Raw genomic sequence first — 23289 nt, forward strand, 5'->3', positions numbered from 1 at the left:
CCTTGCTTCTACCTTCCATAGTACCTTCGATGCCTAACCTGTCAAATAATGACAATATGGCGGACGAATGTTTGAAATGTCACAATATTTAAGAATTCCTTCGCTTAAAATGTAGTTTTTTCTTCGCAAGTGTGATGAAAAACATTGTGCGTAACTCTGGGGGTAAGAATTTTGCAAGCTCGGGTCTTTAATGCATTCCAGCCTGCGGCTGTCGTGCATCTAAAGACCTCACATGCAAAATTTTACTTACGCCCCTCGTTGCACAATGTACTATTACCAGGCGCTTTTGGGTGAAGGAAAACATCAAGAGAAAACCAGACTAATCCCAATGAAGCCTAGTCCACCCTCTGGGTTGGAACGTCAGGTGGCAGTCGCTTTCGTAAAAACTAGAGCCTAGGCCAATTCTAGAGATTAGTTGTCAAGCGGACCCCAGGCTCCCATGAGCCGTGGCAAAAATGCCGGCTCGAGGAGGAAAGAATAGGTTCATCACATAAAATCATCATTGCTAATGTAAAAAAACAGGCGTTAGATATGTGTAACTTTAATCGTTGGCTTGGCTACTCATCAGGAACTTATTTCACCACGATGACAAATGAAATTGACACTTACAATCTCTGTCTATTTCTGGGGCGATAAGTACAGGTATCGCCGAGAGATTTAAGGTGAATAAATGTCCTTATTTACTTGTTGCACCAGCGATGTACGGTCACGTATGAAAATATCAATACGAAAAAAATGCCAAAAATATGTATACACGACTTTATTGCCCATATATTAAGATAGTGTTTACATATTTTTAGCTCATTTTTCGTACCGATATTTTCAGACGTGACTGTACAGCGCATTGGGGTTCATCCATTAATTACGTCACACGAATTTCGAGGTTTTTTGACCCCTCCCCCTCCTTGTCACACTTGGTCACATTTCGCAAACCCCTCCCCCGCTGGTGTGACGTTACATTTTTATTAATTTTGTTTACAACGAAATCGGCAAATCGATAGGTATTATTAATATATTTTCAAAATATTTTTGATGAAAGAGATATTAGTAATTTTATAACACAAAACCGATTAGGAAAGAACGAATAAAAATGATTATCGGTCCAAAAACTCGTTATTTAACTGCACAGCGATTTAAACAAAAACTGGGTTACTGATGAAGTTAAAGTGACGTCACAAAGTTAGCGACTCCCCCCTCCCCCTTGTCACAACATGTCACATTTTCTTGACACCCTCCCTCCCCCTAAACGTGTGACCCCTTGTCACTGGCAGGTGACAATTGCCCCCGTGGTGAAACAGGGGCCTGGGCATATTTGAAGTTGTAACATGCATGGGATAAAGAATTAATAGCAAATTTATTAAGGTGTAAATAAATATATTGAGCGAACATGGTACAATTTATATAGTTAAAATGCTTACTAAAGTTAATATTTAAAAGTTACTTTCACTGAATAAACAAAGAACACAAATGACAGGTGCTATTTCATTGGAAGTATGGAAGGTAGAGGCAAGGAACAGAAACTCCTTAGGCAGAATTGTTGTAAGTGTCCAGCTGTCAGCTATAAATAATAGTTGGTTCCAAATCTCTCCAGAGTAGCGCTAGAGTAGCTAAGAACCTAGGCGTTATTGACGGAGTGAAGTGCGCTGTCTATGATTAGATTTTTTTTTTTCAAGTATTCTAGGTATTCTAGCGCGACCTATTTATGGTCTTTTGTCGGACACTTTTTGGTATATGGAGATCGTGTTCCTTACCTCTACCTTTCATAATTGGAAGATCACATATTTGTCAATACTATAGAAGGGACCTATTTGACTAGAAAAGTGACAGTCGAACTGTCAAATTCTGCAAGAAATGACAGACCCTAGAGCGAGGCGTCAAGTTGTTAAACATTACAGTTTGGCCGTGACATGCTTTAACCCCTTCTTACAAAAATGGTAGCCGTCACCTTTTATAATTTACTCGAGTCAAACGGGTCTCTTTGTTAGAAGGAGCAGTAATTCTAAAGAGAATTTGAAATAGAGGTGTATTGTCAAAGAAAACTTTGTAGCTACAGTAAATTTACTATCATCTTTCGAAACATGATTACAACTTTTTCAAAGGCTATACATAATTAATTTTAAAGTTACTCGCCAAACTGCTTATGCGGTGTTGGCGAGACAGAGTTTAGAACGCCAATTGACTTTGATGCTTATAAGTGTTAAATTTGTTATATAAAGTGGCGCCAGCTAATAGATCAAAAGCCAAAGGTATAGCGACATTGTTTCGAGCGATGGCGCCATAACCTTTAGGTTGTGCCCAGTAAGATGGCGCCACTTTTTGATAATTAACAAATTGTACATATATCAGTGAAAGAATAAGGATCAATGTCAATTGGCGTTCGAAAAGTTATAATCATATTTCGGAAGATGGCAGTAAATTTACGTGGCTACAAAGTTTTATTTGACAATACACCTCTATTTCTAATTCTCTTTGGTAATTCCTACCATTTGTGGTTTCTATAGGCGCTATGTGCATTAGTGCTACTGCAAATCACTTTTAATAATAACGTCAAATAATCCATTAAGAAGGGGAAAACTGCTTCTCCATATAAAAGTCCCCATTTTCCTCTCTGGATATTGACGATATGGAAAATATGTTTATACTATTTGATGTATGTATATTAACCATAACTATGCCCCTTCATTTGATTTCTTAGATTTATTGGTTATTAATTAAAGAGAAAAAGAAAATAATGAAATGCCATACAAATTTTTATAAGCTTCTTACCTTTTTTTTTAATACCACGTCGGTGGCAAACAATCAAACGGCCCGCCTGATGGTAAGCAGTCACCGCAGCCTATGGACGCCTGCAACTCCAGAGTTGTTACAGGCGGGTTGCCGACCCTTTAAAAACCTGTACACACCTTTTTTGAAAAACCTCATACCGTAGACCCTTGTAACTTTAATAGTAATTAAAAAATCAAACGAAAGGGACTTAGCTATAGTTAATGTACATTAAATTACTTATGTGAAAACATATTTTATAATGTCAATATACAGAAAAAATGGAGCCTACATTTGTAGGAAGAAGTGGTCATCCACTATGTCTTAGTAATATTTGAATATTATTAATATCTTCGTTATCTTCTGACATTTTCACTAAGGAACTTCTTATTAAATACTACATTTGAATTGAACTAATCTAAATTAAAACAGAGTATCACGCACAGGTGTTGGTATATTTTTCTATTCACTTAAATCAACGCCCAGTACATTTGTTAAGAATATTATCGGGGTCCGCTATTATCAATATAATTACCGGATAATTATCAGAACACTTTATTTACTTTTGAGATATCTAAAGGATAAAATAATTAACAAAGATTTATCTGTAATATTAAGAATATTATCAAATCGGTAATTATCATTGACCCTTCCGAAACCTATGCTATTGTGATGTGCATACACTTGGCATTAATGTACGGAAGCATTGCGAATATACAGGATAAAAACATTTCACAACAAAATGTGTTAAACACAAGCATTGTAAGTTACAAGTGTTTTTGATTGTAGGAGAGGTTTACACCTCTCCTCTGCCTCTCCACTGAGGCGGAGATGTGCGAAGATGAGAGAGGTGCAGGAATCTAACAATATAAATGGTTGTAGTTGTAATCCACATCTCTTGTCTGTTCCGCTGTATTATCTCTCCCTCAGTGGAAATGCAGCTTTAGGTTTAAAAAAATCATGCTCCGAATTTGACAGCTGGCGTACCTAGATGTCGCCTCTATTAACAACTCCTTGCTAACAATGCTTTTATTTAACACAAAGGTTTCACATAATTAAATTAACAAATAAAAGATGTAGACTTCCACCCTTAAAATAAGCGGCGGAAAAAAAGACTAAGCCAAAAATAAATTAAAATAGATAAATAAGAAAATAAGTTAAGTAATAAAAATCACAAAAATGCATAAAATTCATGACCCTTGTAGTGTATGAAACATGCGTAGTCTTGAGATCAGAGACACAGATTGTTTGTTATTCTGCGGTCCAGTAGATATTTATATTACAGGCTAAGTATACAAATATATAATAAATTAAAAATTGCAATAAATATGGATACCATCAGACTTTTTCTTGCCTGACGTCATCCGTTAATACTTTTGTCCAATTAGGAAACCGACTATTGCTCTGATGTTTGCAGTACTTAGGAATATTATTATTTTGATCCAAAAATCGGCTTTCTTGTATTTTTAGAACAAAAGTAGCGTTAGGTAAGCGCCCTAATCGAATGCTAAAGGAAAAACCATGCTGCAAAACTTATTCAGAATCATTTCTTTTTCACAGCATATTTTTAACACGCTTTTTATTAGTTCGACCTGTAATGTAACTATGTAATGGAATCTAAGGTAACTAATTTAACCATCTTCCAAGGATCGTAGCGTCATGAAAATTGACAGCTGTATGTAGTTCTGATGACAATACAATAATATGGTACTGTCGAACTGATCTAATGATGGAGCCGGAAGATATGAACTGGAACTTCGTATCATAGCTGTGTTTGGATTTGTTAGAAAAGTCTTGTAATGAACTTTGACCGCGATTAGGTTTCAAGGTCTGATGATGAAGCCGGAAGATAGGCACTGGCATTCCATGATGGAATATCGTATCATAGTCGTGTTTGCACTTGTGAGAAAGGTCACGTAATGGACATTGAACACGATCAGGTTTCACATTTATAAAAGCGTGTTTTTCTAGTGTTTTTTAAACTATTATTTTATTTTCAACTCTAGACTATTTTAACTCTGTCTAAACATATTACAAATATACCAATAAAAGGTAACTAAAAATCGAGAGAACTCATTCAATTACGAGTACTTACACCAGAATATACAAGACCTTAGGCATAAGCTTTACTACTACCATTTTATGCGCTGCAATATTTATGGCGTTGGCCGTATAAAGTTACAATTTAATACACAACTTGTAAATAATATTATGCTAAAACCTTTTAATAAATAATTTAAGATCGTCAGTCGTCACTAGTCACACAACACACAACCACTATAATAGTTTTTCCAGTCCTCTCGAGGCTTCCTATTTAAAAACATTTTTGATCCTTGCGCTCGGTTGACCCCAGTGCTCAATGAGTTAGGTTCAGGCACATTTAGATCGATCATATTATACATTTATTAATACAGCTTTGAGCCTCTTATCGGTATGCAAGAAATATTGCAAGGAATTTAGATCTGAGTAAAGGCATATTTGTAAACAATGTCGATGAAGACAGCTCAATCGTACTGTAATCATTTCGGTGGGAGTCGGACACCGGTACACAATTTACTCAGAAATCAAATATGGATGTCGGTGTCTAGTCAGCGCTATGGAAAACAGTGTCGCCGCGCAGTTGCACCAACATTGCGTCGAGCAGCAGCCACAGAGTTGACTAGACGACGCTCGGGAGACGCTAGTGCTATCGTCTGGGGCTGGCGCTAGTCGTCGGGGCGCGGCCGCCGGCGCCAGCGCTGCAGCTCGCGGCGGAACGTGGCCAGCAGCCCGCCGCCGCCGCGCCGCGCCGGCTAGCTGCCGTCGCAGTACGCCGTGGCCCACGGCGGGTCCAGCTGCGGGTCCTGCAGCGGCCGCAGCAGCCGCACCGACGTCCAATGGTAAAAATCTTAGCTCTAAAACCTTCACCGCGTCGCCGAAACGAGTCCTCTGCGAATCGCGCCGCGGCGCACTCGACCCGCACCTTCCTCTGTGGCCCTTGCAGACCTACGGGCGGCTCTACGACCTCTTTAGTCACGTTGGAGGCACAGTTGCAAGGCTGCGCGCGCTGAACGGGCCGTCGTCGTAAACAGTACGGGCGAGTAAAGTCGCGCTCCGCCGGCGGACGCTCCGATAAACACCGAATAAACTCTAGCGTTGCGTGCCTGCGTAACGCACCCACATAAGCCGAACGCAGCGGCAGATCGAGATCTAAGACTTCTAGCTTCGGCATAGAGGCGGCTAGTTTTAAAACGCCTTCGGGTGTGATGCGGCAACGCCACGCTTCCAACACCTTCAGATGCGGCAGTCGAGCGGCTAAGGCAGAAATGTGTTCATCGCCGAGAGCTGAGCCACTCAATGCGAGCTCTTCTATCCCTTTTGGCAACCGCGCGATTACTTCGTCAAGGTAAGTCCGTCGCACCATCACCGCGCCCGTTATGTGTAAGCGTCTCAGGCCTTGAGGCCTAGTCGCACGTATCGCGTCCTCCGCGGACATCAACCAACAGCTATATAATTGGAGATTCACCATGTTCGCGCAATCGCCGATGGCTTCATACATGTGCGCGCGTAAGTCCGCGCATCGGAGAGTCAAATCAGTCAGGTGCTCTTTCCTGGCGCGTAACAGCGCTAGTAATCTTGATGTTGGCGTGAACAGCGCCTCCCCGAACATGTGAAGACCTCGCAGCTGGCAGCGTTCGGCACCAGGAAAACGGGCAGTGTAACTATTTACAACTAACGACTGCAGACGATCCGCCACGGCTGAATCTGAGACGTCCCGCGCCGCGCACGCCGTGAACACATCTAAATGCTTTAAATTGGGTAACGCACCCAACAAAGCTATTTCCTCGTTGGAGAATCGCACGCCCGAGTGGCAAGAGAGTTCGCGCAGATGCTTCATGCGCATCGTAGCTGTGAGTAGCGAAGGTATGGAGCATTGTAAACCGGAGGTGACTATTAACGACCGGAGGGTGTTGGGTAAGCGCGGGAGTTGTAGCCGGCAGTGTATGGAGGCGGCTCGGCGGCGCACGAGCGCGGCCCAGCGCCGGTTGACGCGCGCGGCGCCGGCCACCAGCTCGCGCGCCGGCAGCCGCTCCAGGATCAGCAGCAGCACCTCGTCGGGCAGCCGCTCGATGCTCGTCGGCCGCCGCGCCGCCGTGATCGCCGCGCGGCATTGCGGGCAATAGATACCCATGACTGTATTAATTACTAGTGGAAATAGCCTCTATTGCGATATTTTGCAGTCTCGTGCTAATATACCCATGATTTATGTATACTTGCGAAAACAGGCTATTGCTCATGCTCAGGCACTACGGTTACTTGACATCAGCTTGCCGTGACTAGAAGATACATGGAGATGGCGGCATCTGAAAACACAACGAAATTGCATTTGTATTTACTGTATACAATTCGTTAATTTCTAGTATCCGACTACAACATTTCATTAAAACCAAATACAAATCAGTTCGAGAAAAAAAAACGGACAAGTGCTAGGGTTCCGTACAAATATAACTTTACAAATACATACAAACTTACTTTTACTTTACAAATTTATAGCTTTTAGATTTTATCCCTGTAGTAGGGTAACGGCACCAGTCATGGAACACTTAAGAGCAAATTTGTAGCATTTGTGACATTTCCCTGTAACATGTAAAAATTCTACTCCATAGCGTGTTAAAAGTTGAATGTCCTATCCGTCTTTCATTTATGAGATTAGGTATTGGGACCGTGCGAAGTGCATGGTGGGGGTAAGTAAAGCGATCCCAGCGAATAAGGTGGTAAAAATTTGAACTAACTGCGGATAGCGTCTTTAACATTTCGTACAATTATATGGCTCGAAATGAAACTTTGATTTACGATAACTCCTGAAATATTCATTTAAATTGAATGGTGTAAGAGACCATTGTAATCTGTATGAAATGCTTAATATAACTAAAGTATTTATTTTGATAATTGTTAATAATGTATCCATGTAAATAGCTTTGTAAATGCCACATATTACGTGATCTTTTTCTATATGTTAAGAATGGATATAGTAAGTTATCCTTAAAAGATAGACATTTAAGATCGCGGACTTTTTGTAGACCTATGAATGAGAAACAACCCCACCATACATTGTGTTGTTATAGCTCAAACGGATTAGGCAGCGTTTTCGATTAAAGCTCCTAGCCAGCGTGATTTTTTCCGACAACATCGTTATATTTCAAACAATTTACACAAAACCTTAACAAGTTATATACTTAAGCCTTCCTCAAGAATCACTCTATTGATAGATGAAAGTCGTATAAAAATCCGTTCAGTAGTTTTTAGTTTTGGAGTAGTTTTATAAGATGTAGTGAATTGACGTTTTCCCCTAGACTTGCGGACACTAGGTTGCGTGACAGTCGTGCACGCTCCCAATACAACACATTATGTTGTTCCTCCAGAGATGTAAAAAAAATTGATAAACCAAAAGCAAAGGTGATATAATAAAATATTGTTGCATGTACAAGAACCCAGGTAATACTTGAAGATAGGTAAGTACCTACCTAGCTTAATTATTATAGGTAAGGAAATCATCTACCTGGCTTCCGTATCTACAATGTATTTTGGACTTTATTTGTTAGAAGTTAAATTACTAATTACAGTTGCCATGATTACTAGTTTTTGTTTAGCCTATTTCGAGTACCGTCTGGTCTCTATTGTCTATTGATATTTTTATTGTAAGTTCGAGTTTAGATGACAAAGCAAAACTATAAACTAACCATTCGGTTATCTATTGTCAGGTAATTATCTTCAAGAGTTGTAAAAACAACAATTGTTATCTTTATGTAGTTCACCTACTGCATTACGTTTTTTTTATGAGAGATTTTCTTCTTTACCAATAAGAGGTGTGATTAGTGTCACATGTCGTTTTATTGTTAACCCGCGCAATAAGAGGGGTGTTGTAAGTTTGACGCCAATATGTCTGTCTGTCTGTGGCATCATAGCTATCAAACGGATGGACCTATTTCTATGCGGTTTTTTATACGTGAAAGCGAGTTTCCTTGCGGTGGTTCTTACTCTGACTCGTGAGCGTGTATTATGAGACCATAGTTTGAATAACTTGAAATACCTATAAAATTTTAAAAATTAAAAACTTCGTACGCAAAAAGACTAATAATAAAAAAATAACCCTTAAAAAGTAAAAAAATTATTATCTCTTATCAGTTTTTAGACAAAAAGTATAGATTTTTTGTAGAGATGGGTATCGCTATGGGGTATTGCTAAGTGGCAAACTTTAAATATCTATTTTAAACTTAGCGGTACCCTGATGGGACTTTTATTATTTTTGTAAAAAGATAATTATTTTTTTACTTTTTATCGGTGGTTTTATTTATTTATTTTTATTTTACAGCTAGAGTAACAAAATAGATTGCCAAATAGAAACAGTAAGCCAATCACAAGAATTCGATTTCTTTTTTTTTAAGCTCTAAACTTTTTTTACTTTTATGTGTTATTATAACCACCTCCTTTTGGAATTTTGAAGTCTGTAGCCCTTTGTGAATTGTTGACCTTTTTTGTTATCAGTGTAATGGCTGTAATGAAAACCTCAAGTAGCCTGGGTTAGTAAGCACAGTCTGCATACAATGAAAACCTCCTCCTGTAGTAAGTATGTAAGGTTGCCAGAGCTCAACGAGGGGGGTGGGGTTAGGGTCGGCAACGCGCATGTAACTCCTCTGGAGTTGCAGGTGTACATAGGCTACGGAGACTGCTTACCATCAGGCAGGCCGTATGCTTGTTTGCCACCGACGTAGTATAAAAAAAAAAAAAAAAACCTCAAGTAGCCCGGGTTAGCAAGCACAGTGTGAATACAATGAAAACCTCAAGTAGCCCGGGTTAGCAAGCACAGTGTGAATACAATGAAAACCTCAAGTAGCCCGGGTTAGTAAGCACAGTGTGAATACAATGAAAACCTCAAGTAGCCCGGGTTAGCAAGCACAGTGTGAATACAATGAAAACCTCAAGTAGCCCGGGTTAGCAAGCACAGTGTGAATACAATGAAAACCTCAAGTAGCCCGGGTTAGCAAGCACAGTGTGAATACAATGAAAACCTCAAGTAGCCCGGGTTAGTAAGCACAGTGTGAATACAATGAAAACCTCAAGTAGCCTGGGTTAGCAAGCACAGTGTGAATACAATGAAAACCTCAAGTAGCCCGGGTTAGTAAGCACAGTGTGAATACAATGAAAACCTCAAGTAGCCCGGGTTAGCAAGCACAGTGTGAATACAATGAAAACCTCAAGTAGCCCGGGTTAGCAAGCACAGTGTGAATACAATGAAAACCTCAAGTAGCCCGGGTTAGCAAGCACAGTGTGAATACAATGAAAACCTCAAGTAGCCCGGGTTAGTAAGCACAGTGTGAATACAATGAAAACCTCAAGTAGCCTGGGTTAGCAAGCACAGTGTGAATACAATGAAAACCTCAAGTAGCCCGGGTTAGTAAGCACAGTGTGAATACAATGAAAACCTCAAGTAGCCCGGGTTTTTTTTTTTTTTTTTTGTAAGGTTAGTTATGTCAATTGAAGACACAGGGCCCTCGCTAGGGATACGGGCGACCCTGTGCCCGTGGTGACATTTGTGAAGAGGCTGGTGTGATTTATGCGATGCCGGGTCCGGCATCACCATCAGTCAGAAAGCAATGGTGATGCTCGAGTTGAAGACCCGGCGTTGTTGTTATGAGTTAGGGTGGACCCATGGTCCCCGCATTGAGTACGGGCGGCCATGGGTCCAGGTTGAGTTTTGTGAAGTTATTTTGTTTTAAGATAGGATGTTTGATTTTAAGAAGGGGGTTGATTAGAGATATTTAGTTAAAGTTTGTTTAATAGATTAAAGATAGGGGTTTGATTTTTCGATGGGGGTTTTAAAAGTTGACAGGGGTTTGGTTTGGTTTGTATTTGGTTGGTGTTACGAGTAGGGACCGCAGTAGGTGTTGTTTAAAATGCTCGACGGACGCTGCTGCCCATCCGTCGGTGTTCCCTTAGTCGGCTTTTACGACACCCACGGGACGAGATGGGGTGGTGCTATTCTAACGCCGGCACCACACGGCGAGAGTAGCCCGGGTTAGTAAGCACAGTGTGAATACAATAAAAAATTGGTAGCCTTAGAAGTGTGTTGATGGAATATAAGCAAGTGATGTGCTGTGGTAAAAATGTATCAACTGTCAGATAACTAAAGAGTTGATAGCTGTTTAGCAGGCAAAGTAATGCACATAATTTAATAACTTCTCCATACCACATATGTTCAAGGTAAATAAACCTCTTACTTGCCACCCATATTATACTGGGGGGCCCAGCCAAATAACCAAATGGAAATAACCATGTAACTTTTTGTAGCGTCTGTACTTTTTTAATGTCTGTTGGTGTTTATCATTGACAATACAATTGTCATCTATAGCTAGACTCCTGGGTCAAAAACAGACAAAGGTAGGGTCACAACTGCATGCATATAAAGCTGAATGTAGTAATCTCATTAAATACTCTTTCTATTTCTGAATATTAGTTAAAAAAATATTGTTCATCAATAGCTTTTGCATTCAAATGTATTTTTTTTTTCCTTTCAAAAACAAACTTACAGGGCAATATAGACTATTTTGGATATGAATGTGGATTCATAAATATGTAACCACGCCCTTATTACATGAATTACATCGTCTTAAAGTCGCTACATATTTTGAAAATGTTACATATAGCCCATATTTATATTCTTAACTACACATAGATAAAGTAATTGTTTAGGTCACTATGTACACATTAGTTTTTAGTATTTTTAACCATCTCCAAATCACCAACCACCAAGGACAACAAGAAAACAGTACAACATGCATAACAAAAAATACATCGCAATTAAAAAAGATCCATAAACAAAAATACTGCAAGAAAACCTAAAACCTACGCACGACCTTATTCCAGACATGGAACCGAAAATGGTTTATGACAATCACCTGTTGTTTGTTGAGGGCTCGTGTTCAGCAATTTAGCTTAATCGTGATTATTTACAAAACGTACACTGCAAAATCAGCACATAGACCCACATTGCAGGTTAGCATTCATAAGATGACGTTGACAGTTGTGTCGATAAATTGGTCCAAATCGAGCAGATATTAACCACCTATGTCAAAATCTACTGAAAATATTATCATTAAAGTTAATACTAATTATTCCCGTTGATTCTATTTACGTTGTACGTGTATATTTCCTTATGTCTATTGGTTATAAACAAAATTTTAAAGCTTTTCCCTTCGCAGATTTTTCGTAGAATTTGGACTGTGATTGACAGCTGTATCAGCTGACTGTCATTTTTTTTCTATTTTCAGGTTATTTTGTGAGAAAAAAATTACGCAAAATAGCGGTTTGTTTACAAACCGCGATGCGTGGCCTGACCTTCAGCGTGCTTCGACGGTGCCGCACTGGCTTGTGGCGTCCGGCATCTCGCACGCTATGCTCGCAACCTAAGCCTGCAGCCGGTGCCTTACCTGGTAAGGCTCCTAAAAGTGCAGTTTCTTAGTCTATGCTCTACTTTTTTGTGATTGTTTCGTTGTTGCGACTGCATATAGCTCAGAGCTCATAATTCCAGTAAGTACTATACTGGTCATGGTCACAAAAAAAATTTGGCTTATTAAATTTTACAGGATGTTTATCTGCCTCTCTTGAAGAAAACGATTAAAAGAACTATAGCCAATTCTAGAGAAATGTTGAATGATTACGAAAGCAATAAGTTTTTGTCAAAAATGTCATTTGGGATACGAGCCTTTATCACTGTCTGTAGGTACTTTTCTTCAACAGGCAACTAATACTTATTGAGACAATTCTAAGAAACCCAAACACAATTAATTGTTTTATCACAGAGTGCCTATGGCCACCTACTGCCTCCTGTGTCTATCATCGGATCAGCTCGATGGTACCATAATATTGCATTGTCACCCAACTTACAATGTATGTGAAGTTTCAGCTCTATCAAATAATGGAAAGTGGTTCTGCAATGAATATTTTCCCAGTTGCAGATCCAAAGCTAATAGAAGTGCACTCATCATGGCCATCAGATGAGCAGCCAGAACTCCGAGCGGCAACCATACAGGGCATGCAGGTGCTGCCGGACTTTGTGACGGAGGCGGAGGAGGGAATGCTGCTTGCTGAGCTGGAACCCATGCTCAAGAGGATCAGATATGAATTCGACCATTGGGATAATGTGGGTACTATTATATTTTTTTAACATATATTACTTATGCATATGCACTTATGCATTCAGTTCCGGTTCCGGTTTACAATACGTCAGACGCTTATGTGAACGCTCTCGTATTTCTTACGCGAAACAGTGTGAAAAAAAACAATAGCTTAAAGTAGTGACTTTCCCCTTAAAGTTTAACTGGCCGCGCGTCGGAATAAATAAAAAACTCGGCATATCCAGTGACTACAGTGCTAATAACTCAATATAAAACGATCTTACTGAAGTGAGGTTATCTGTCACTGTCAAAATTATAAAGTGACATAGAGAAAAGAAGCGGCAGTCTAAACAACATAATAAATCGAATTGCGTTCAGAAATTATAATTTTTTACGGTTCTTGACACCCAGTGTGGCCAGGGTAGAAAAGTTACCCGTCTTTGGTGGAAAAATTACAATGGAGGAACAGTTTGATTTGCTTTGGAAGAAACTGAAGGACGAGTTAGAAAAGCAGACCACGGCTATTACCGAGTCGGTCCACACATCCCTTTCCCTAGCATTTGATGAAAAACTAAAACCTATCATTCAAGAAAATACAGAAATGAAAATAGAAATAGATAAACTAAAATCTACAGTGAAGCGATTAGAAATTGATTCCAGGAAAAATAACATAATACTCTTTGGGATAAAAGAAGAGGAAAACGAAAATATAGAACTTATGGACATAGTTTTGGAAACTCTAAATGGTATCAATAAGAACTCAATAAAGTCCAACGACTGGGATAGGTGGGAGATCAGTGAAGTGCAAAGAATTGGGAAAAAGGAAGATTCAAGAATCAGGCCAATAAAATTAGTACTCACCCTCGGCTGGAGAAAAATGGAACTCCTTAAAAACAGAAAGAATTTCCCAAAGAATATAAGTGTAACCGAGGACTTCTCAAAAGAGACCCTCGAAAAAAGAAAGGCTCTAGTTCCAAAAATGATAGAAGCCAGAGAATCTGGCAAGTATGCCATCATTAAAAATGATAAACTTATTGTGAAGGAGAAACGTGAAAAGAAAGAGAACAATGATAAAAGAAAGCGGGTTCCATCTTCCCCACCCAAGACCCCTCCAAGCAATTTCAGTACAACAACAGGAGAGAACAGAGTGCCACACTCTCAGCCCAATAAAGTACCAAAAACGAATAATTATAAAATAATTACAAAGGAAGGGAGCTCACTTGAACAGACTCAATCAAAAAACAATTAAACTACGGTAACCGGAAAACACTGACTAAAATAAATAGAACTAGCATACAAAACACAACAAAAATAACATTCCCCAACCCGGCTGGTCCCCGTGGGGAATTAGACCACATCCCCCCAAAAAAATATCAACAAACGAACCAGATACATATAGCAACCATAAATGTACGCACACTGAGAACAGAAGATAATCTGCTAGAATTAACAATGGCACTGGAGAACATAAATTGGAGTATAATAGGTATCAGTGAGGTAAGGCGTATGGGCGACAAAATAGAAGATTATGGCGATTTTGTTCTATACTCTAAGGGCGAGACGCCAGGACAATATGGAGTAGGTTTCATGATACATAAAGAACTGAAACACAATATTGTTGAAGTCCAAGGGATTTCAGAGCGCATAGCAGTCCTCAAAATCATGCTACCTTTACATAAGAATGAATGGACCATAGTACAAGTGTACTCTCCTACAGAACAATCCTCTGACAGCACCATTAATGAATTCTATAAAAAATTAAATGACACATTAACAAAAATAAGTCCAACAAATTTAATCCTGATGGGAGACTTCAATGCTCAAATAGGGAACAGGAGAGACGGAGAGGAAATCATAATGGGACCCCACTACCAAGGCAAAAGAACAAGAAACGGACAGAAATTAATAGATTTAGCCTTTGAACAACACTTAGTAATTTTGAATTCAATATACAAGAAAAAACAAAACAGAAGATGGACATGGTCATCGCCTGACGGTCGTTATAAGAATGAAATTGACTATATACTCACTAACCGTGCTAGATCATTCGAAGACTGTAATGTCATTGCAAAATTGAATTTTAATACTAACCACCGAATGGTCCGGACCCAGCTAAAACCTACACCAATTAAATCTACCAGGAAATTCACAAAGCACCAGAAAGACATAATGAAGAATAATGAACCACAATTAACAAACAAACAAGTAGAAGAAGAATTGATGAACATGGATGAAGATCTTTCAGAATGGAATATACTAGAAATCTACAACAAACTCGCAAATATTCTAAGTAAATATAACAATGGAAAAATGAGATTTGGAAAAGGCAAAGACATACTATCAGAAAAGACAAAACAAATCATGGAAAACAGAGCAAAATTGTTAGAAACTTCTCCTAAAACAGCAGAAATTAGAAGAGTCATTACTCAATTAAGTAAAGAACTAAGAACGAATATGCGAAAAGACAGGAAAGATCATAGACTACGGACTTTGGAGAACCTAATAGAAAAAACCGGAGGAACTAAAAAAGCCATGAAACTACTACAAGGAAAGGAGCAATGGATACCCAAACTAAAAAATTCTTTCGGCAAAGACAAAACTAAAAGACCAGACATTATAAGTACTGCCACAGATTACTATAGCGACTTATACTCAAAAAAATCATCAACTGAACAAATTGAATTACCTGACTCGGACAAAGTACCATCGATTATGCAAAGCGAAGTCGAAAAAGCAATCAGCACTCAAAAGAGAGACAAAGCATTAGGCCCTGATAATATATCAAATGAAGCGATACTTGAAACAAAAGAGATCATTACACCACTCCTGACTAAAATCTTCAACATTATCCTGGAAACAGAAAAGATACCAAAATCATGGACAGTATCCTCAATTAAACTATTACACAAAAAGGGCAACAGAGATGACATAGGAAATTATAGGCCTATAAGCTTAATGTCAAATATGTATAAAGTATTTTCGAAAATTATTCTAAACCGTATTACCAAAACTTTAGACGAAAATCAACCGAGAGAACAGGCAGGCTTTAGAAACAACTACTCTACAGTGGATCACATACACGTAGCTAGACAGATAGCAGAAAAATGCAAAGAATATAACATTCATTATCACTGTTGCTTCGTAGACTATTGCAAGGCGTTTGATTCACTCGACCACTCAAAAATCTGGAAAGCTTTGCTAAATCAGGGTGTCGAGCACAAATACATAAGGATAATTAAGAACATCTACACAGGCACCACAGCAAGAATTAAATTGGAAAAGGAAGGCTGTGACATAAATATACAAAGAGGAGTAAGACAGGGCGACCCTTTATCACCCAAATTATTCACAGCAGTTTTAGAGGAAGTATTTCGGAAATTTGATTGGTCAAATAACGGCTTAAATATAAACGGCGAGAAACTAACCCATTTGAGATTCGCGGACGACATAGTGGTCTTCGCGAGTACAGCAAGAGAGTTACAGCAAATGCTCGTAGAACTGAATACAGCTAGTAAAGCAGTCGGACTCTCTATGAATCTCCAGAAGACTAAAGCAATGACTACTAATAGTATGGAGGCCACAGAGATAAAAATAGATGACAACACCATTGAGTATGTAACAGAATATATATATTTAGGTCAACTAATATCCAACCATGACTCAACAACAAAGGAAATAGACAGAAGAATTGGAAACGCGTGGAAGAGATACTGGTCTCTTAAAGAGGTCATGAAAAATAGTCAAACAAGTATGCACATCAAAAGAAAACTCTTCAATACATGCATTCTACCAATTTTCACATACGGCTGCCAGACATGGGCACTCACCAAAGCACAATGTAAAAGGTTGAGTATAACTCAGAGAGCCATGGAAAGAAGCATCTTAAAGAGAAGAAGAATTGACAAAACAAGTAACAAGGATTTAAGAGACAAAACAGGATTTACTGATGTGACATACAAAACAAAACAACTGAAATGGAAGTGGGCTGGACATACTATTAGAGGAGGAGATAAATGGAGCAAAATTGTAACACTATGGCATCCTAGAGGACATAAAAGAAACAGAGGTAGGCAATTTAAAAGATGGTCCGATGAAATAGAAGACATGGCTGGAAGGACTAAAATATGGACCAGATTAGTGCAAAATAAGGAAGAGTGGAGAAGATTGGGGGAGGCCTTTGCCCAAAGGCACACAGAATCGGTTATCGTAGATTAAGGAAAAACTATAGATACAGTATAAAAAAATGTATTTCTGATATGAGGCTATAAATAAAAAAAAAAAAAATAATAAATAAAATACTTATGCATTATTTTAGTTCAAGGCCAGGGTCTCCCTATCTCGTTCAGTCTATGGCACGGTTTAAATTTAATCTCGGTGCCCTAACCTAGCTAAGTTATTCAAAATAGATATGTAACATGGTGAGGAGGATTGTCTCATGGTGCCCCTCCTTACTATCTACGGAGAACTAGGGTGCTGCGGCGCACAGTTTGGGAACCCCTGTTCTAGGCAAATAGTCTAGCTAGATGTTAAATTAGGTTTTTAATGTTCTATTTTAAATAGGAATCTTACTGGAAATATCTAAAGGTGAGTTGTTTACAATCTAATGATAATTACACCCACCACATCTTGACATTTTTCTGTTAGGCCCTATTATATGGTTGACTGGTAGAGAATACCATGAAGCATTAAGTACGCCATCTGTACCTTTTATGATGTGCATTAAAGTTTAAAATAAATAAATAATAGCATTCTTAGCACAGTTACAATACAACCATATTAAAACTAAGTACTTAATCAATTAGATTTTACATTTTTACATACATATTGCCGATGGCAATTCGTAAGAATTGCTTTTGGACAGTTGACCCTTATATTTATATAAAGTTAAGACTTACCGTTGAACTAATAACCTTAGCTTCATTTATATAAGGTTCAATTCATACCTGTCAAAAATAAATTCTTACGTTACGCCGACTAGTCTTAGGTCCTGTCAGTGTGACAGCTACATTAGCGATACCAATCAGCGCCACTCGCGGATTCGTTCCGAACCACCCCCGACCTCGCTTACAAGGGCGGCCTCGCCGCGAGGCCGACTGAAGGCCAAGGCCACTACGAGGCCATTTACGAGTCGCGAATGCTACGTCACGGTCGTAGTAATAAATGACGTCATAGATAATGTTGCTAGGAAGTAGAAGTGAGGTTGTCTGGAAGAGATCGCTTTTTAGCGATAAGACCGCCTATTGTTTACCTCTTCTTTATGTGTTGTATTATTTGTACTGTTTCTGTATTGAGGTGTGCAATAAAGTATATTTGTATTGTATTGTATTGTAAGATTGAAATTACCAGTGTAAGGTTTATAAATGTCGTAAATATTACGTAGGTATTTTAATACTCAAAAAATTAAGAAATTCATCTTTATACATATATTATTATGACGTCAGTTATATATTTCCATAATTACAAGTAACTTAAGACAAAATAGCAAAAACGGAACTGTGTTTAATGTTTATAGTTTCGTCATGTTCGTCTGTAGCCGATTTTTTTTGTGGTCGAATCTTCTTTCGTTTCATATCGATAAGATTTTGTAGAGCTCCTTTACTGGGCGGAATACCTATATACGAAATCACGATTTCCGTTATTGTACAAAATTATCATAGGTAAGATTTCGTAACTTGACGAAGTGTTTTTTTTTTCAACACTACTTATATTGTAAATAAGTAATTTCCGCTTATATTGTACACAATAGGGAACTCCACCTTTACACCTCCAAATTTTATTAGTATTAGTACTCTGACATTGGGGACCTTTTACATCTCCAGATTTAATGTGTTTTTAACCATAGAGACTATACATCTCTATTGTATTGTAGTCATTATTTATTTTAAGATTATTATAATGTAATGTTTACCCAGGTATTGGCTGTTGTATTTATAAATGTTGTTATGTATTTTTAATGTCACTATATGATGTTACTATAAATGTTGTATTGACTTGTAAAAGAGCCCTTGAGGCCTACTTGCAGAAAAAATTCTTGAATTTTGCACCAAATGTTATCGTAAATTGAGGAAAATAACTGACAATACTAGGCAAAATGGTTTACGGTCTGTGCTAGTGCTGCTCTCTGGAGGCAGAACATTGCAGTAATACTCCCTATTGATCGGCACCCGTATGCCATTTATTTGGTTTCCAGTTCCAGTTTACTTGGAAACTTACGTATAGAGTCCGACAAAGCTAACTTTCCACCGAATTAAATAGAGCAAAGTGAGGAGTGGCATTATAAACGTTACATTTTCATAGAAATTAGATGCTAGTAATTTTGACATTTCCACACAGAGTGCAGAGTTAGCTTGTTCAGACTCTATTCATTTTTCCTGGCATCCAATTGGTATAAAATGAAAAAAAAAATGGTCAAAGTCGTTAGATTTTCACCAAGCTACGTGGGCAGCGATTTTGATAGCCCAGACAGTGCAAGTGTTGCTTAAACGTTATAATCTCACAGAAATTTGACGTTTAAAATAACACTTGCACCGTCTAGGCTATCATAATCGCTGCAAACTTGGCTTGGTCTAACTCTAACTTTATTCTTACGCAGGCGATCATAGGCTTCCGCGAAACGGAACGTAGTTCATGGAGCCCGACCAACGAAGCTGTCATCTCGCGTATACGCGGCGTTTTCCCCCGCACCGGGACGGACTCGGAACTCCTGCCGGCTGCCCACGTACTGGACCTGGCCGCCGCTGGACATATCAAGCCTCACATTGATGCGGTTCGGGTGAGTCTGCGCAGCAGTTGTTGCGCAATAAAATCTACATTGACCTAAACCATATTTCAGTTTTGGTCAATGTAGGTTGATGTTTTCAACTGATCCTTGTTTCATTTTCTCCGTTACAGTTTTGCGGTGGGGTCATCGCGGGCCTATGTCTACTCTCTGATGCTGTGATGCGGCTGCAGCATGAGACCCATAAGCATCTCGGTCTAGACGCCTTGCTGCAACGCCGGGCGTTGTATATCATGAGGTAAGCCTGTTTCCGTTCTGCGGTGGGGTGATACTAGGTCTGACTCTCCTGTCTGATGCTGAGATATGTCTGCAACACGAGGCCCATAAGCATCTTGGTCTAGACGCCTTGCTGCAACGCCGGGCGCTGTATATCATGAGGTAAGCCTGTTTCCGTTCTGCGGTGGGGAGATAGCGGGTCTGTGCCTCCTGTTTGATGTTGTCTTGTCTAGACGCCTTGCGGCAATGGCAGGTGCTACATATCATGAGGTAAGCCGATTGGCAATATTATTATTCAGAGCCCACTGTGTCCCACTGCTGGGCAAAGGCTTCCTCCCCTCTTTTTACATTCTTCTCTGTTTTGCGTTATATCTGGCCAGCCTCTCAAAAAGGAGTCCAAGTTATCGTGACGAGGTCTACCGGCACACGAGTCGTCCGGCATATTTGGCATTATTATATATTCATGTATTCTTACCTACTTTATAGCAGCTTACCTTGTTACATGCTTTGTCTGTTTCAGTGGCGTGTCTCGGTACGAATACACGCACGCAGTCCTTGGAGGCGAGGAAAGTGTGTGGCGCGGAGAGAAGTTGCCGCGACGGAGGCGGGTCGCCGTCATACTGCGCAGCCAGCCCCGGCCGGACCGGACCTGAACCCTAAACCTGGCAACCTTATATAATAAACCAGGTGTCCTGTAGGTAAATAATGGACAACTTCTATACCTTGACTTGACTGTACCTACATGTCAACTGACCAATGCAGTACCTAATGCAATATGATATTTAAAATACTAGTTTATACTTATATATGTAGTGTCTGTTAATAGATAATTTGCCAAAATTTCAATTACACCTTGAATAGTTGGTCAACTAAGATATATATAAATGACAGTATTGTGTGATTTAGAGAAGTATGATATGAACCATTCATTTAATTGTTATTATTTTAGAAAATGTTAAATAAAACAAGCAATTAAAATAACTTCGTTTATTATTTCCATATCATACTTTAGCTCTATTTAAAACTACTTTAGTTTATGTTTTAGCGTAATAATAACTGTTACCTACTCGTTGGAAAACTCAATCAATTAAGTATCGTATTTTCGTGCGAAAAATTCCAAATTCATAAACATTATGGGACAATCTACAACTACACAAATCGACCTATCCCCACAGTAAGCTTGTGTTGGGGGTACTAGACGACGATAGTATAATAGATAAATACTTAAATACATAGAAAACATGATATAAATATAATATGATAGTCAGGGGCGGATTAAGAAGGCGCGGGGCCCTTAGCACAATAGATCGCGGGGCCCCCTGGTTTGAAAAAAAAAGACGTCGGACTCGCACCCCGAGGATTCAGTACCGTCACAACATTTTTAAGATGTCTTAATTTTTTTCACTCGTTCTCGATTAGTTTTAACATGTTACGCAGTGTATTGTTTAGGGTTTCGTAGTGACCTAGAAACTTATAGTTTCGCCATGTCCGTCTGTCCGAGGGTTTTCTCCGTGATCTTTAGTGCTAGATAGCTGTAATTTAGCATGGATACATAAATTATGCATTACTAAGAACGGGTAAAATAAAAACTTCAAAAAAATTAGGATACCTCCCATACAAAATGCTTTTTCTTTGAGTTTTTTTGCTTTGACCCTGTAGTGCGGCGTATGGTCGGATAAGGTCTTTCAAAACGAGTAACGGTCTCCAAAAACCTTTTTTTAATAAAGTTATTATTTTCGGAAATAATCGTTCCGAAAGAAAGAAAAAATACTTTCAATGAAAACTATAGCGAAAATGATCGGTTTAGTCGCTTTTGGGTTATTGCAAAAAATCTTCTCTTCTTACTAAAAAGACGTACATAGCGCTGCAAAGGTCCCTTAGGCTTGTAATGTAATGTAAAAGATATTTACTAATAGCCCCCGTTTGGCCTTTATTGACTGAATGGTAACAATAGTAAAAATAAAGTAAAAAGAAAAGTTCACGGAGCCCCTATACAAGAAATGTTTTTTTGTGTCTGTTGTTCGTGTCATCCACGAAGACGCGCCCCAGTCCTCCTCCCAATCGCCTATAGTACCTACAAGTGTGGTGTGCAACCTTTTAGTAGTATAGTAAGGCTATCTATACACATTGATTAGTAGACATAATTACACTGCCAAAACGTTGCAGATTTGTACTTTAAGCGATTAGGAAGAAGAGCGGGGCGCGTCTTCGTGGATGACACGAAGTATAGGTATATGACATTATTTAAAATCCGGAGTATTTTACTTATTTGTTAATTTGAAGGAATTCAGATTTATTTATTTTTTATTTAGCCATTTTAAAAGAGCCTAATCTTAATGAAGTTGTGTTATTTTATCATAGTTCCTTTCTTTTATATAGGTTTCGTCCTACCTTCGATTTTCATCATCAGATCAGGTCAATTTTGACAAATGGTCAAAAAATAATTTGCAGATGGTTTGCAGATTTTGAAAACAACTTACGAGTATTGCAAGTCAAATAAAAGCATGTAGGTATCCCTACAACGTTTAACAACATCAATATTATTAAGTATAATAAATAAAAGCTTGTAAAAATTGGTTAAAAGTGAGTCGGACCTAAGAAGTGGGAACTAATGGCTAAGTGAGCCAAAAAACAAGGCCGAAGGCTGAGCTCCACGAGCTGAATATCCAGACCACCCAATTTCGTAGCGTTCCCGTGCGAAGCTGAAGGTCAAGCTGCAGGAAAGCAGAGCCTATAATGAAACCAATGCCAGAGTGTGAACGAGGCCGTAGGCCGAGCTCGGTATAAGGGCGGAGACCCGGAGCGTTCTATCGCCGCGCGCCACAATGCAAAGGCTGAATTGTAGGAGAACAGAGTTTGGAATTGAACCAATGTGATCTCGGCTCGTCTGCTGCTCGAAAGTGCGACTTTACATCCGGCCTATGCGAATACAACGCCCTGCATAGGGGCCCCGCTGTTTTCTTTTTATAACATTTTGACAATTCGATCATATGCATCACGGCTTTGCAGCAACTCGGCATATTTTGGGCGCCCGGCCAGCCGTAGAGGAGCGCGTCCTTTGGCCTACTACGGGCTCAAAGCTGATCATCATTAGGCATTAGCTGTAAGGTGCAATTTGTTATTTGAAATAATAATTAATTAATAAATCACCCTTCCTTGCTTTTCACTAATATGTTTTTAAACACAGTATCTTCTTTTGTTCGTTTCCGAGCTCTGCTGTTTCCTGCAGCTTAGCTATGCACAAAAGTTTTGACACACTCTGCACCTTCGGTTTTATGCTAAACTCTGCTCTTGGTCTTTGCGTAAGCCTAAAAATTCTATAGTTGGAATCTTTATAAAGAAAAATAGACAGGATAATAATTGATCAATATTGTTACC

At 39.1% G+C, this 23289-nt stretch overlaps 2 protein-coding genes across 3 annotated transcripts; one reads left to right on the plus strand and one right to left on the minus strand.

The window, feature by feature from the left end:
* Positions 1 to 1353: 1353 nt before the first annotated feature.
* LOC133529391 (uncharacterized) lies at positions 1354 to 11976 on the minus strand. Its single transcript, XM_061867094.1, has 2 exons — positions 11700 to 11976; positions 1354 to 7106 (listed from the first exon to the last, which is right to left on the minus strand). Exon 2 carries the CDS (start codon positions 6932 to 6934, stop codon positions 5450 to 5452), a length of 1485 nt encoding a protein of 494 aa, XP_061723078.1. The 5' UTR covers positions 6935 to 7106; positions 11700 to 11976; the 3' UTR covers positions 1354 to 5449.
* Positions 11977 to 11979: 3 nt separating this feature from the next.
* LOC133529392 (alpha-ketoglutarate-dependent dioxygenase alkB homolog 7, mitochondrial) lies at positions 11980 to 20892 on the plus strand. Of its 2 annotated transcripts, none has more exons than XM_061867095.1 (5): positions 11980 to 12233; positions 12753 to 12943; positions 19510 to 19689; positions 19809 to 19933; positions 20432 to 20892. In XM_061867095.1, exons 1-5 carry the CDS (start codon positions 12125 to 12127, stop codon positions 20562 to 20564), a joined length of 738 nt encoding a protein of 245 aa, XP_061723079.1. In that variant the 5' UTR covers positions 11980 to 12124; the 3' UTR covers positions 20565 to 20892. The 2 variants fall into 2 exon arrangements, with proteins under 2 accessions (XP_061723079.1, XP_061723080.1); XM_061867096.1 differs by having other exon boundaries at positions 12759 to 12943.
* Positions 20893 to 23289: the final 2397 nt, after the last annotated feature.

Source organism: Cydia pomonella, chromosome 20 (genome assembly GCF_033807575.1).
Source record: "Cydia pomonella isolate Wapato2018A chromosome 20, ilCydPomo1, whole genome shotgun sequence".
Taxonomy (NCBI): Eukaryota; Metazoa; Arthropoda; class Insecta; order Lepidoptera; family Tortricidae; genus Cydia; species Cydia pomonella.